General features: G+C 37.4%; 2 protein-coding genes across 2 annotated transcripts; one reads left to right on the plus strand and one right to left on the minus strand.

Annotated features, from left to right (window-relative positions):
• The first annotated feature begins 2,312 nt into the window (after positions 1 to 2,312).
• On the plus strand, positions 2,313 to 4,853 carry cfap144 (cilia and flagella associated protein 144). Its single transcript, XM_062424712.1, has 4 exons — positions 2,313 to 2,433; positions 2,852 to 2,911; positions 3,706 to 3,809; positions 4,758 to 4,853. The coding sequence occupies exons 1-4, from the start codon at positions 2,313 to 2,315 to the stop codon at positions 4,851 to 4,853; spliced, it is 381 nt and encodes a 126-aa protein (XP_062280696.1).
• A 28-nt stretch (positions 4,854 to 4,881) lies between these two features.
• Positions 4,882 to 10,387, minus strand: ebna1bp2 (EBNA1 binding protein 2). The gene is made up of 9 exons (XM_062424150.1): positions 10,205 to 10,387; positions 9,275 to 9,358; positions 9,008 to 9,180; positions 8,484 to 8,607; positions 8,168 to 8,257; positions 7,940 to 8,015; positions 7,616 to 7,712; positions 7,322 to 7,493; positions 4,882 to 5,741 (listed from the first exon to the last, which is right to left on the minus strand). The coding sequence occupies exons 1-9, from the start codon at positions 10,298 to 10,300 to the stop codon at positions 5,694 to 5,696; spliced, it is 960 nt and encodes a 319-aa protein (XP_062280134.1). The 5' UTR covers positions 10,301 to 10,387; the 3' UTR covers positions 4,882 to 5,693.
• Positions 10,388 to 13,452: the final 3,065 nt, after the last annotated feature.

Below are 13,452 nucleotides of genomic sequence, written 5' to 3' on the forward strand. Positions count from 1 at the left end.
AACAAAATGATTACATCCGGGAAGAACAGATGGGACAGTGTGGAGGGAGGAATGCTGGGGGAGAAGGGGGAAACCGAATGAAAGGGAAATGAAATAAGATATCCTTATGTGAGTAGACAAGTGGTGAGAAGTCAGCAGGCAGCCAGCTATTGTCACTGCAGCCTTGAAAGTGTGCCAGAGCAACCAACCAACCATAAGTACTATTTACAAAATGTGAAAGTACTGTTATTTACGTGTGATCCATGAGACCATAGAGAGCTGGGGAAGTCAAGTGTACCCCAAGACAATGTGAAGAAATGCCACTCCACTGTTTTTACACACACTGCACTGTCATAAGGTCACTTGTCTTCAGGGTAGTTCTTCTTACTCTTTAAAAGTTTCTTGTTAGTGTGAAGTGCTCTAAGCTATTAAATTAAGCGAGCAGACACCGTAGGATTGTGAACATGAAGTGAAAGTGTCAGTGTGTGCAGAATTCAGACTTACAGCAGGCAGTCCTGGTGAGTGAACTGAGAAAATTGCCTCAACTGTCATCTGTCGCCCTTCAACAGAACATATGCAAGCAAAAACAAAAATCACACTGTACTCAGGCCGGCTACATTTTCATGCAGACTGGACATACACATCCATTCATTCAGCGCTCTTCCACTACATTCTGTTGGGTTTGTTTGCCTAGAGCAAATAAACTCAACATGGCACAAAACAGTAGTGGCTTGAGTGAAAGACAGTGTGTATCGGGATGAACAAATGGCTCCCGGGTCCCTGGGAGGCATGCAATGCTCTGAGAGATTACATGCCCAGATTGTCGATGAGAACATTTGTAGTCCATCAGTTCCCAATGTTTGAGTTCAAAGGTTGCATGATTTGTAGAAAATAACACTGAATTTATTACTGAAGACGGCAATTTGTAAGAAAAAAGCAGAACACAGTAAAACAAAGTTAAAGAAATTTATTTAAAATTGAATGTTGCAATAATAATCCTGTTATGACTTTTTAATAGGGTTGACCAAGAATACAGTCTGAATCCCTGATTTGACAAGCAGTTCAAATATAAAATAAGAAGAAAATTAAAGATTCTGAATGAAAAAATATAATTTTGCCTAATACTTTCATTTGTAAGTGATTTGGAAGTATTTTAGTGGAGTTCTAGTCTCCTTTGTGACAATCACTTTAATATTCCAGTTGTGCTGCATTACTATTGAATGGAAGTGAGTGAACTGTTGTTGTAGTTGTTGTAATGATAGGCCATCTTTTTATATTTCAGAGATTTTTTTTTCCAAAGAAAAATCTATTTTCTATTAGCAAAGAGAGCAAAGTGCCCAACTCTTCATAGAATTAGGAGATTAACATATGTAACATACATATAACGATTTGCTGAGCAGGAACCTCCTGGCTGTTCTAAAGGCCACGTTGAGGACTAGATTAAGGGCACCGAGCTTTCAGGGCATCTTGACCTGCCTGAGGAACTCAAACCTGCAAAATAAGTCTTCTTTTATGTCACTCTTGAAAGCTCTTTTTGTACTGTGAGGTGTTCTTCCTATTTAATCAGGAAAACGTGTTCATGTGTGTGGGGTTGCGTATATCTCTGTGTATGTACATATGTACTGTATGTTTATACCATGTGTACTTAAACTGTATGTATTTTGTATTTTATTTTGGTCAGATTTTTGATTTTATTGTTTCATCGGTCCCATATTTGTTACTAGCTGACTTTTACAGTTTTCATTTGATTATTATTTTTCATTTTATTAATTCATTGCCATATGCTTGCCCTTTGTAAAACACTTCGTAATTGCTGATTGTGAAAAGTGTAGATCAACTTTATTATAATTATTGTAACAGCATAGGTAAATGCACTACAAGCAACACACACACACACACACACACACACACACACACACACTATTTCCATCTATAGATAACACAATGACGGAATGTATGTTTTTGTCATGGGTTTCAAACACTTTCTGTAATAAAACATCTAAAAGCAAAAAATCTTATCATATGAGGTCCAGTGGTCTAATTTGTGTCAGTTTAGGGTTCCTTGATGTGGAAAAAGTTGCTATAAATAAGAATAATAGCTCAGGTTTGTATATGAGCACCATGAGGAGCAGCGGTGTCTCTCAATCATGAAACAAAGCTGAGCGCGTTGCACCATCTAGTGGTTGAATCTCGGTACTGCAGCTGGAGGCCGTACTGTTTACTGTTGCTGAGTAACATGCACAGAAATCAAGCGTTAAGTCCTACACCTCGTCGAAGACCTCTTAATTTTAAATCAAGTCTCTCAGTTTCAGTGTTGTTTGTTGTTTTACACCATGGCTGGACGAGAGAAAATCGATGTGGTTCATCAAAACGCGATTCATATCGAGACGATCCGGAAAGAGCAAAGACACCAGAAACTCCACACCGAGTTCAGCATCAATCCATTCAGGAAACGTGAGCTCTTCACCTCTTTGCCTTTATTTAGCCTATAACACAACAGAGAAGTTGCTTGTTTTTATAAAACTAACTTTGAAAAACTAAACAGCAATGTGTGATTTCCAGAAACCATGTTTACATACTCTGGATGATTCAAATCAGTCAGTAGTTTTTAATGGGACTATATTGCTTTGGTCTTTTAAAGGTATAATTTGTGATCGAAATCCATACACAATATAAGACATATACAGCTCTTTTCTAACAAAAAGTGAACATTTGCTTATATAACGATAGATAGCTTAGACATCTTAAATCTCTGTAGGCCTATGCTTTTGAGGCCTTGTGGCACAGGTAGCCTAGGCTATAGGTTGTGTTACATTGCATTTAATCACTATTTTCCTCTCTTTTTCCACAATGTGTCTCCATTGCCGCTTAGTAAATGTCCTGCCTGACAAACCCATGTCCAGGAAACCATCAGAGGTGATTGCAGAAAACTGTAAGTTTACTTTAAAAACTGAAGGGGGATAAAGGCTCGATACCTACTTTTAAGACACAGCATTGTCGACATCTATACATCTAATTTATGTCTTCTTCTCCTTATAATGTTTCACATTGTTTTATTTTTTTTCAATTCGTGAAATATTTCTCTCTACAATTTGGACAGTATATGTAGCCTGATAAATATAAATATACTACTGGTAAATATACTTTTATATATTTATATTGTCAAAATGACACTGATAGAACATTAACCCTGTAAACACGATTCACAAAATCAGTATTTGTTCCTTTACATTTACTGATTTACAAAGGAAAAAAACATTAATTAAAAGAGTAATTGTCAACTGATTTACTATAGCTACCTGTCTCTGCTTAACTGGAATCTGTCCCAGCATGTTATGGGCAGACAGTACACAAACTGGATAGCAGTCCACTCAGTAGTGAATTTAGAGAAAATGATGCAAAAAAGTCACATTTTGCACATCTATTGTTGGCTGCTGGAAGTAAAGCATGTCTGCTCAATCAGTGTTTGAGATGCTTCAAATTTGTACTTGTCAAATCACAGTACTCATGTATTCTAGTGATACAGGTTCATTGATTGGATACTTTTGGTGTGTTACCTCTTTCTCTTTGTGTGTTGCTTTATTGGATTTACATGTGATCTATCTTTGTGTGTCAAATGCATGCTGGGTTAACCATCCTGAGTTGTGATTTAGTCCCTCTATAGTCCTGGATCAGAATGGAGTTGAAGAGAATAAATGTCTATTTGTGCACTTTCCTCTTTTCTAGTGGACTTCATCAATGCTTTCCACGAGGCTCGTCAGGAACCCACCAAGAAATATACAATGCCAATGACTGAGAGTCAGGAAATTGGATGGGTGTCCACCGCACTGGTGAGTTAAACATTTCTTCATCATTAATGATCAAACCGCAAAGTATCAGGATGAGCAGAGAGTATGTTCTTCAGTTGGAGGACCTGAATTCAGATACAAATCCTTCAATCTCTGCTTTTGAATTTTGAATCTGGCCATATCAAACGTGAAGTCTAGAAATTGTTACTTTATGGACTTGGGAGCCAAATCAGTGAGAATATCAAGGATGTTACAAAAAGCCATGTAAGAATAACATGAGAGGAGCTTTCATTTGTTTTTAAGAGTCCCAGGGGTCTTTTCACTGTTGCCTCACAGCCTCCATATTGTTAAATGTATTTTTGCCATAGGACTGTAAACAGGCAATAAATAAATTCACATTACAGCTGGCTAGTCCATAACTGCAAATGATTCAATAGTATAACTGAGACCTTAAACCGCTGTAAATGAGTCTTAAAATTATGTTGAGTTCTACATTCATGGTTATTTCTATTGATTCTATTTCAAAATGTGCATGGTATGACACAAAATGTATTAGTGTTAGATTTTTGACCAAAACCACCTATGTTGTCTTCGCAATGTTTAATATTTTAATGTTTTATATCGGCAGACCCAAACCCAAAAAAGGAAAAACACAAGCATAAGCAGGCGTTTTCTTGTCTTACATATTTCACCGGCCACTTCATTAGGTACACCTACACAATCTAAGTGTTAATATTTTGTCCCCCTCATGTGTGTTAATGGAGTGGACAAAATATTGGGAACACCATACAATACAATCATGTACACCATCACCACTCACTAGGACCTCAATAATAATCATTATATAGAGTATAATTATCACCTTTCTGATGTCAATCAGTTGTATTTGATTGCACTGGTGTACTTAATGAAGTGGCAGTGAGTGTATAATCTTTGAATCCACTTTATCCCCAGATCTTACTCTTACCTGTCCAATCCCCCCCCCCCCAGATACCATCCACCCGCCACGACAAGAGATTCAATTACTACCGATTCAGCACCGACGTCACCAAACACAAGGAATCTGCCCTGCGTGCATCAAGTTAAACCATGAACAATAGATTGGAGATCTCCATAAAGTGAACACCTCTGTTCGGATTTATTTGTTTATCATACAAACATACAATTGTCATCGCCAGAAGCTGCCCTTTCACTATTTCCATCTTTGCAAACCTAAGAAAAACACTTTCAGGGGGAAACATTTGCACAGGTCTACACAAAGCACACTCTGCCATCACGTACTAATCATATTAATGAATGGGAAAGGGCAAAACTGACAGCTGCTCAATATTATAAAATGTCACGTCACATGGGAGAGAATCAATCATGTCAAGAAGCTGAGTTAGAAAAAATAAAACTGAATAACTAAAACTGAGTATATACCAAACTCCACTGAGCACACACTGAGGATTATATGGCAAGGAGGTTGGTGTACATGTAGAGGTGTAATCACAGAACGTGGCTTTAAACCATCTTATCAAATAGGCACATAGACAGTAATGGACACACACAATAAAAACTGACATAATAAAGAAAAAGACAACTTCTTCCCCGTTATATTTTCTCTTTTTTTTCTTTTACGAATCTTGGGGAAATTACATATGGGGTACAATGTTGTATATTGGGTAGCTAGGTAACACAGTCCAGTCTTGGGTTTACCATTTCTGCAACCATGGCCAATCAAAAGACTTCCTCAGCAATATGACAGGACGTCTCTCTCTCTCTCCATTTTTGTGTGTAGCTTGAAGGGGGTAAAAATAGTCCTCCATATCAATCCATACACACTTTATGGAAGGCATATTATTCCAAAAGTGAAAAAGAAGAGTCCACGTTCCTGTCTAGAAGCAAAGTCCAAATTCCAGCCTGTTGATCAGCCTCTGTCTGTTTTTACGAGCGAGACTTCATCTTCTTGCGTACAGTCTTGCCCGGGCGTTTCTGAAAGAAAAAGTCAAAAAAAAAAAAATCAGCTTCTCTACAGTACAGAGCAGTTTTCTATTAACTATATCAGCCTTCACTAAATCCCCATTATCCATTTGAGGACCTTGACCTTATTGTTTTTTTTAATCGTTTGAGAGTCTGAAAGACTAGGTTGTGATCACAGTTACAGATTCAAATGTCAAGATTTTCAACGTGTTAATCTGGAATCACTGTATTGGTTTGAAAGGTGATTCAGCAGCCTCTAATGGCCAGAGTATATGCTAATACACCTCTGTCTTTTTGTCACTGGAAGAACCATCAGGGCTCAGATGCAGTCCTACTTTCTGAATCACTCAGTCATCTTTTTTGTGATGCCTCTGCAGAGGACAATCAGGTTCTCTCCTGTTGTCTGTATTTAAACAGCCACAAGCAGATGAGAGCTGTGCCACACAAGAGCGACCCTGATCCTTTGTGCCTGAACAAATCCAAAACCCACCGGCACACTTAATTAAAGTTTTTGAGATTATTCACTGTTCCACTTTACCCACTTAAAAAAATAGACAGTGTCTATTTTTAGGGTGGATGCAGTAAGGCATTAACTCTAGTGCAGCACTATTTGGTGTCTGCAACAACTACAATTGAGGCTAATGTAATAGTTTATTATAAGATAGTGTATGTATATGTGTGTGCGGGTGGAAAGCAGGTGGTGAGACACCTGACCAATGCACTGGTGCAACATGCTGCATATTTAACCACTCAAAATATTTCAAACCAAAGGATAATGTGACAGTCTGCGTAGCACTAATAATAAATTAAAAATCTAATTCATTAAGTTACATTTTGAACTACTATTAACTTTGTGTTTGTCAGAGTTAACATGCACATTTATAAACGTTGCTCCAGTCTGTCCAAAAGAAAACTGAATCAATAGTGTGGTAATCATGTCTAGTTTTAACATATTTAAATATATCAGAACAGTGTAATAATTAGTTGAGAATAAGATTAGTGTAGCCTTATTTCCATATTTCCAAATTATATCACTAAAGCAAACAGGTAAATTTAAAAAATTAAAATCACTTTTCGAATGTTGTAAGTCCTCTATTTATACATAGCATTTTGTAAGTGCTTCATGCTTAAAAATGGTATTATATAAGACTTAATCACTTAAATCCTTGGCCCAAAAGTACTTGAAGGGTAAAGATGTTGTTTTCACTTACTATATATCATTACTACCCTCCCTTCCTCATTTCAGGCATCTAAATTGGCAAGCTTAGAATAGAAAAGCTGTTTAACTAGAAGTTGTAGTATTTCAGTGCTGGTCTAGTCTGCAGTTTGGTTTTGTAAAGCGTTTAAACTTTTTTATGGGCCCAGAGTGGAGAGGCTAATTTGGCTAAAATACAAGTTATATTATACAGTGCAGAGTAGTGTAGCACTAGGATACATCACACATCTCTTAACCAATGACATGAAGAAAAAAACAACACGCACACTCCTTTCCAGCCAACATTAGCAGTGAGGTATAGTAACTATACCAGTTCCCTTGAGAAAGATTTCTACATTTCTTAAATCAGTCAGCAGTGTTTGTGTGTTTGACTCACATTTTTATTCCCTGCATTGCCTTTCTTTCCTCCTTTTCCGCCCCTTGCGTTAGCCACTTTTGCACGGAAACTTGAAACATCGTTGTGGCTCTCTTTGGTGTTCCACTTCTTTCCACTCTTCTTGCCTCCGAAGCCGAACCTCTGGTCCTTATATTTTCTCTTTGAGTTGGGGCTGTTGAAGTAACAGTCACGTTAAAGGTTTTGAGAAAATGCCACAAACATAACAGGAAAAAGAAGAACGAAACACCAAACTTGATGTTCAGTGCTGCACACAGCCGAAACTGAACAACTTACCCCTTCTTGCTTACTGCCTTCTTGGGGCCCTGAGAAGAGTCTTTACCGGCCTTTTGCTTTTGGTCTCCTTCCAAGAAATCCAGCTTGTCAGTCATTCCTAAGAACGGGGATGATCAGAAATATTAAACCTTGGCTTGAATTGGAAAACAATCACACATTTTAGGGAACAGCGGGTAAACAGCTGTATGTTATTCTGCATTAATAACCATGAACAAGGGCTGCTGCTTTTTGTACCATTGCAGAACATTTAGCAGCAACTCACTTTTCACCTTTGTTTGTGCAGTGGAAATTATCAAATGATTTTCAAAACGGATATGAACCCACCTTTCTGGTATTTCTTTACTGCCGTCATCATGGCCTTCTTCTCCTTCTGTCTCTTCTGGATCACTTCAATTTGGACCTGGCATGCAAAAAGGTATTTTGAAGATTTGTACGAGGATGATCTAATGTAGACACTATAGTTTCTATCCTCCATGTTTGCTGCTACTTCTTATTAGATGAAGTAAAATAACATGGAATATACATAAAGAGCCAGTTTAAACAGGGACCAACCTTTTTGCCAAACTTCCTTTGCTCGCGTAGTTTCTTGGCCTTTTCTGACTTCTCCAGTATCGCCTGCTTTGAAATCAGCTTTTTCCTGATCTGGACGGTGGAAAAGAAAAACATTTTTATTTTTGAATATTTTAATTAAAATGTGATGCTGAGAGGGTGCAACTGTGCCCATGATTAGGTACAAATTTGAACAACTGTAGCGTTTGTAGTTAGCAAACTTAAGTTTTTTCCATCCTAATACTATATAAATTATGAGTAAACAACACCTGTGTAATCAGGTAAGAGACCAAACCCTTGCGATGTACAAACTGCTCACCTTCTGCATGTGCTGATCTGATTTGGCCATCTCTGCAAAGTAATCCTCGGGCCTCTTGGTGGATATACCGTGCTTGTTTAGGAGGGGCAGCGCTGCAAGAACTGTAGCTTGAGCTTGACGATAGCTGCGAGTTAAACAAATTTATCATGAGGGGGTTACAGGTTAATTCTGTGGAGTTGGATGTATTTTAGCAAAAGGAATAAAGCAGCAAACTTGCAACCTGTAAACTGATATTGTTATAGAGATTTTGTTGTTATCCCTGAAAAGCATGATTTATGAACCAGTATCATTTTTTATATTGCTTTTCAACACCAAAATAAGATGTGGTAATCCATGAAATGCAGACTAAATGAATGATCTAGTTCAACTTAAACAGTTGCTAAAATACTCTTCAGATAATACAGATTGTTAACTGCAGCATTTTCCAACATTGTCAATCAAGAGTGTAATACTTGGAGTGATGCACCTGTTGAATGGACTCTATGACTTAAAATCACATTTTCAACACACACACAGACACTCACAAGAACATTTCCCTTTGAAAATCATCCTCTGCATTGACATCTCCATTGGTCGCACTTGGGACTTTCCCTTCAGCCTTGGCGATAATGTCTTCAGCAGGCAGGTTGGTCATGTCCAGCCTCTCCACCCAGGGGAGGTCTCTTCTGAAGTCAGCAAGGCACTGCTTCAAACCATCCTACATTGGAAACACACATGTGATAGTGTGTTATTAAATGTCAAGTCATGTTACTTGTTTCACCTTTCAGGTTTGTTGATGTCATCTCACTCACCACATTATTGATGAACTTTTTGGGTTTGTCCACCATAACGTTCATCCCAGGTTTCAACACCCCTTTAGAGAAAGCTTCTTGGAGCTGAAGAAAACAATAACAATAATTAGATATACTCACTCATATCATGTATTGCAACCAAACACACATACTGCTATAACAAAGTGATTTTTAATCAAATAAAACGTTATTTTCACAATGTCATTTTAATAGAAAATTGTCTTAAAACAATGTTCAAGTGCTTCAATTAACACTGAAATAGGGTTTTCTTGTCATAATCATCATATATATTGGCCATTAGACAATCCCTGCATAATGCACTTACAATATAAATGATGGTGGCCAAAATCCACAAGCCTCTCTCTGTGCTAAATGTATTTAAAGTGATTGAATGTCTTTTTAGTGCCACAGTCTCTCTTTTTGTTACTATACTTCCACTGTGGCTCAAACAGGGAAACAAAAACAGGGAATTTGATGCTAAAATCAATTTAAATGTGACGGATATAAACTTGATGTGGTTAACTCTGATGAATGTGAGCGTCAGAAACTTTTAAATACATTTTGGACAAAATTACTATGTGGACACATTGTGGATTTTGAACCCCACCACTTACATTGAAAGCACATTTGAAGAGGATCTTTTAACAGTCCGTATAATCAGGAGGAATGATTACAGCGAGGAAAAACCTCTTTAGTGTCCACATGCGCACCTGCCTGTTGTTTTAAGGCTTAAAACATTGTCAACCTAACTTTTGAGACAGGTAACACGTCGATTCCTCTTATTAATGCAAATATATCTCTTTCCTACTTTATATACAGCTTGACAGCGATATTATTCGTCTCTTGCATGATTAAATGCGTGTTTTAAGCCAGTTTTTTTCCCACAGGCAGCTGGCTAGCTAACATTAGCCAGTGTTGACTTGAACTTACCTCACTGTCTGATAATTCACTGTTTTCCTCCTCTGACTCCTCGCTGAGCAGCTCATCCTCCTCCACAGACTCCATGGTCGCACTATTGATAATCATAAGATAGAAAATATGAGCCCGGCTGGCCTTTTATACTGTCAATAACGTCGCTGTTGATGTGCTGCTGCTCCTCACATGTACGGAGCGTTTCACGTGGGGAGGAAATGCTCGTGTTGAATGTCTGACTGGCTCAGTGCGCCGGCGGGAAACAAACTTCCGTCCGACCAAAGGTTCCTACTAGTTAGAAACTCCATTGATGCCGTAGTAGTTTGCCAACATCAGTGAAAATAAATCATATGATAAAAATAGAACGTATATACTCAATATATTCATTTTAACGCAACGTTAAGACCTTAAACAGATATTTATGTTAATACTTTACCTTTCAAATTTCAGATGTATTAAATTCCGAAGCAACGCAGTCATTATGAGAAACCTTCTCAAAATAATGACTTATCTCATGACTTATTAGTATCTCATTATTTTGAGATACTAAGTAACTATTTTGAGAAAGTTTCTCATTATATTGACTTACAGGATATTTTTTTCATCGCATTGGCGGAAATGGGGCTTTCTTTAACACAATAGGCTAAATATTTTTGCAGACAACCCGTGGGAATAAATGTATATCTTCATTTGTGAAATTAACATATCCAGCATGTAATGCTGAGGGAAACCATCTGATGGTGCTGTTGCGCACCTGAGCAGATTGTAGGCAAAGAAGTTCCACAAAACCCTGTCTGTTACATTTAGTAGGCTACAAGTGATAGATAGATAGATAGATAGATAGATAGATAGATAGATAGATAGATAGATAGATAGATAGATAGATAGATAGATAGATAGATAGATAGATAGATAGATAGATAGATAGATAGATAGATAGATAGATAGGTAGGTAGGTTCAATATAGGATCAATATAGGATCAAGGAGTCAACAAGCCAATAACTTGTGTAGATCAAAGCCAAGCCTAGAATCAATTATCTTCAAGAACCTGCTTTAAATCATTAACAGTATGCTTGTGTAAATGAACCCTCATGACTTTAACTTGCCACCTCATCATGAAAGAAATTATTGGCATCACTTTACCATAGCTCTCTCCCTAAGCCCGTTTCTGTCACTTTGACACAGCGCGATTGAGACAAATGTCTGCAGTGTTGGCCCAGTGTCACAACAGATTTGGCAGGAGTGTCCTGTAACGTGAGCTCCTTTGACTAACAGTCATCTTTGCATACATCTATTAGAGTTTGTCACATAAAGGTAAAGGATATGATGTCCACTTCTCTCAAGGTGCAGACTGGCCATGAGTTATGTGCAATTTGTGTCTGGTTCTGTATTTGCCTTCAAACCCTCTTTCGCTTTTTTATACTTTCATACTTAAACTTTTAATGTTTTTTACTTTTAACTTTTATGTCTACAAACTGATTACCTCCTATTGTAATCTGTTGTAACCTTGCACAGATATCCCTGCACTTTACACATATTTTGATTACACTGAAATAAAGGAATGCATCCGAAGGCCATCAGTCGGAGTAAGAAGGTCATGTTATTGTGTACAACCTGCAGCATTGTCACTGTGCACAGTAGCAAGAGACATGTAGGAATTGCAATCTTTCACTTTTATGTTGCATAAAGAGAGTTTGTATTCATCCTTTGTAGTCACGCAGCAGTCATGAGTGGAGGGCTTGCAGTTAGAGGCAGGCTGTGCACACGCTGAATGCTAATGGTGTGCTTTGGCCAGTGACCATGAAAGTAACTTTATCTTACTCAAAATGTCACTTGAAAGGGATTTATCTCAAGTGGTCAAGCAAGGATCTTAACACTACCAAGGCCTTGTATTAAGAGCTGTCAACCATTATATTACACATCTATCCAGACATAGTGTTGGGGTTGGTACAACAAATATGCACTGACATTTTTGCACAAGACATTTACTGTAAGACATATCATGTAATGTAAGACAACGACACACACAGCAGCGTGATAAAGCTGTGACTATCTGATTAAGAGGTCATTTACAGTTGATTATTAGATTTTTAGATCGACAAAAGGTAATCATTGGCGGTATAAAGAATCATTTTTAGTTATACACAGACAGTAACCTCTGTTAAATGTTATCTGTAATACTAGAGAACAGACATGAACACATGGACGCCAAAGCATTTTAACCCAAGACTATAATGGTGGATAAAAATATTTAAAATGTAATGGTTTCAACCAAAAAGGAGGAAGTCAGCCTCAGTTGGCATCGTACAACAATATCCCATTTTGCATTGTTCTACTTGTTTTCGATGTTTATCTTGGCAGCCGCCCACTGAGACAAATTGCTGGTCTTTAAAATTCAGATAGACTATTCTCTCAAAATGCAGACAATTTTGACAAAAATACGAGAGGTGTTTGTTATTTCGCCTGTAGGCATAAATCACAAATCTGCAGTATGAAGTGCTACAGTACTTGTGTTTTATCAAATTCTCTCATACTGTGATATATTATCATGTCTTGTACTATCATGATTTTTTGTTGTACAAAAAAGGACACAGCATCTAGAGTTTCTCATCAAATAGATGCATGGAGAATCAGAAGTTTCATCCTGCAAAAATGTGTTCTATTGTTACATTTCACTCATTTCCCCCTTTTTCTCCTACACCAAGCTCTGATGCTCTTACTGTATATCTGTTTTATTAACACTTTGATTCATCCTCATTTCATGGCTGGTTTTCAGTTATCATTCACTGCAGGATGGTCAGAGGCACCTTGACCAGAACGTATAAAGCTGCTCTTTATCACTGCCTTCATTATGGTAGACCCATTTTACCATGAATTCTTAGTTGTATTGCAAAGCCCATTTTTCATGTTATTCTCACATTCATTTGATTTGCTCTTTAGCAGATTGGAGTTAAATAGTCTTAACATCTACACACAACATTAACAGTCAACGCCTGTAATGAGCAACATCAATAGTCATTGATTATAACATGAATTAAACAATTTATGATAGAGATTTATGCTAGTACATTTTTTTATTTTCCAGTGTTTCAAGATACACAGAGAGAAATATATCGTTTTACTTCTTTCCAGGATTATTCCAAAGACATTTACTTCTATGCATTTTAGAGCAAAACTGGCTCCAGTAGTAAGTCAAACACTAATATCAGATAGACACCAGATAGACAGAAGTCTGGGGATTTCTGTGATGACAACCACTGTTTAT

Source organism: Scomber scombrus, chromosome 8 (genome assembly GCF_963691925.1).
Source record: "Scomber scombrus chromosome 8, fScoSco1.1, whole genome shotgun sequence".
In the NCBI taxonomy this organism is placed as follows: domain Eukaryota; kingdom Metazoa; phylum Chordata; class Actinopteri; order Scombriformes; family Scombridae; genus Scomber; species Scomber scombrus.

Bases quoted from the DNA above. Each gene is read 5' to 3' on its own strand.
- cfap144 (XM_062424712.1), top strand. From the start codon at position 2,313: ATGGCTGGACGAGAGAAAATCGATGTGGTTCATCAAAACGCGATTCAT. The intron at 2,912-3,705 runs GTAAGTTTACTT...CCTCTTTTCTAG, and splicing joins AGAGGTGATTGCAGAAAACT to TGGACTTCATCAATGCTTTC. The intron at 3,810-4,757 runs GTGAGTTAAACA...CCCCCCCCCCAG, and splicing joins GATGGGTGTCCACCGCACTG to ATACCATCCACCCGCCACGA.
- ebna1bp2 (XM_062424150.1), bottom strand. From the start codon at position 10,300: ATGATTATCAATAGTGCGACCATGGAGTCTGTGGAGGAGGATGAGCTG. The intron at 7,713-7,939 runs GTGGGTTCATAT...CCCCGTTCTTAG, and splicing joins AGTAAAGAAATACCAGAAAG to GAATGACTGACAAGCTGGAT. The intron at 7,494-7,615 runs GTAAGTTGTTCA...TTACTTCAACAG, and splicing joins AAGGCAGTAAGCAAGAAGGG to CCCCAACTCAAAGAGAAAAT.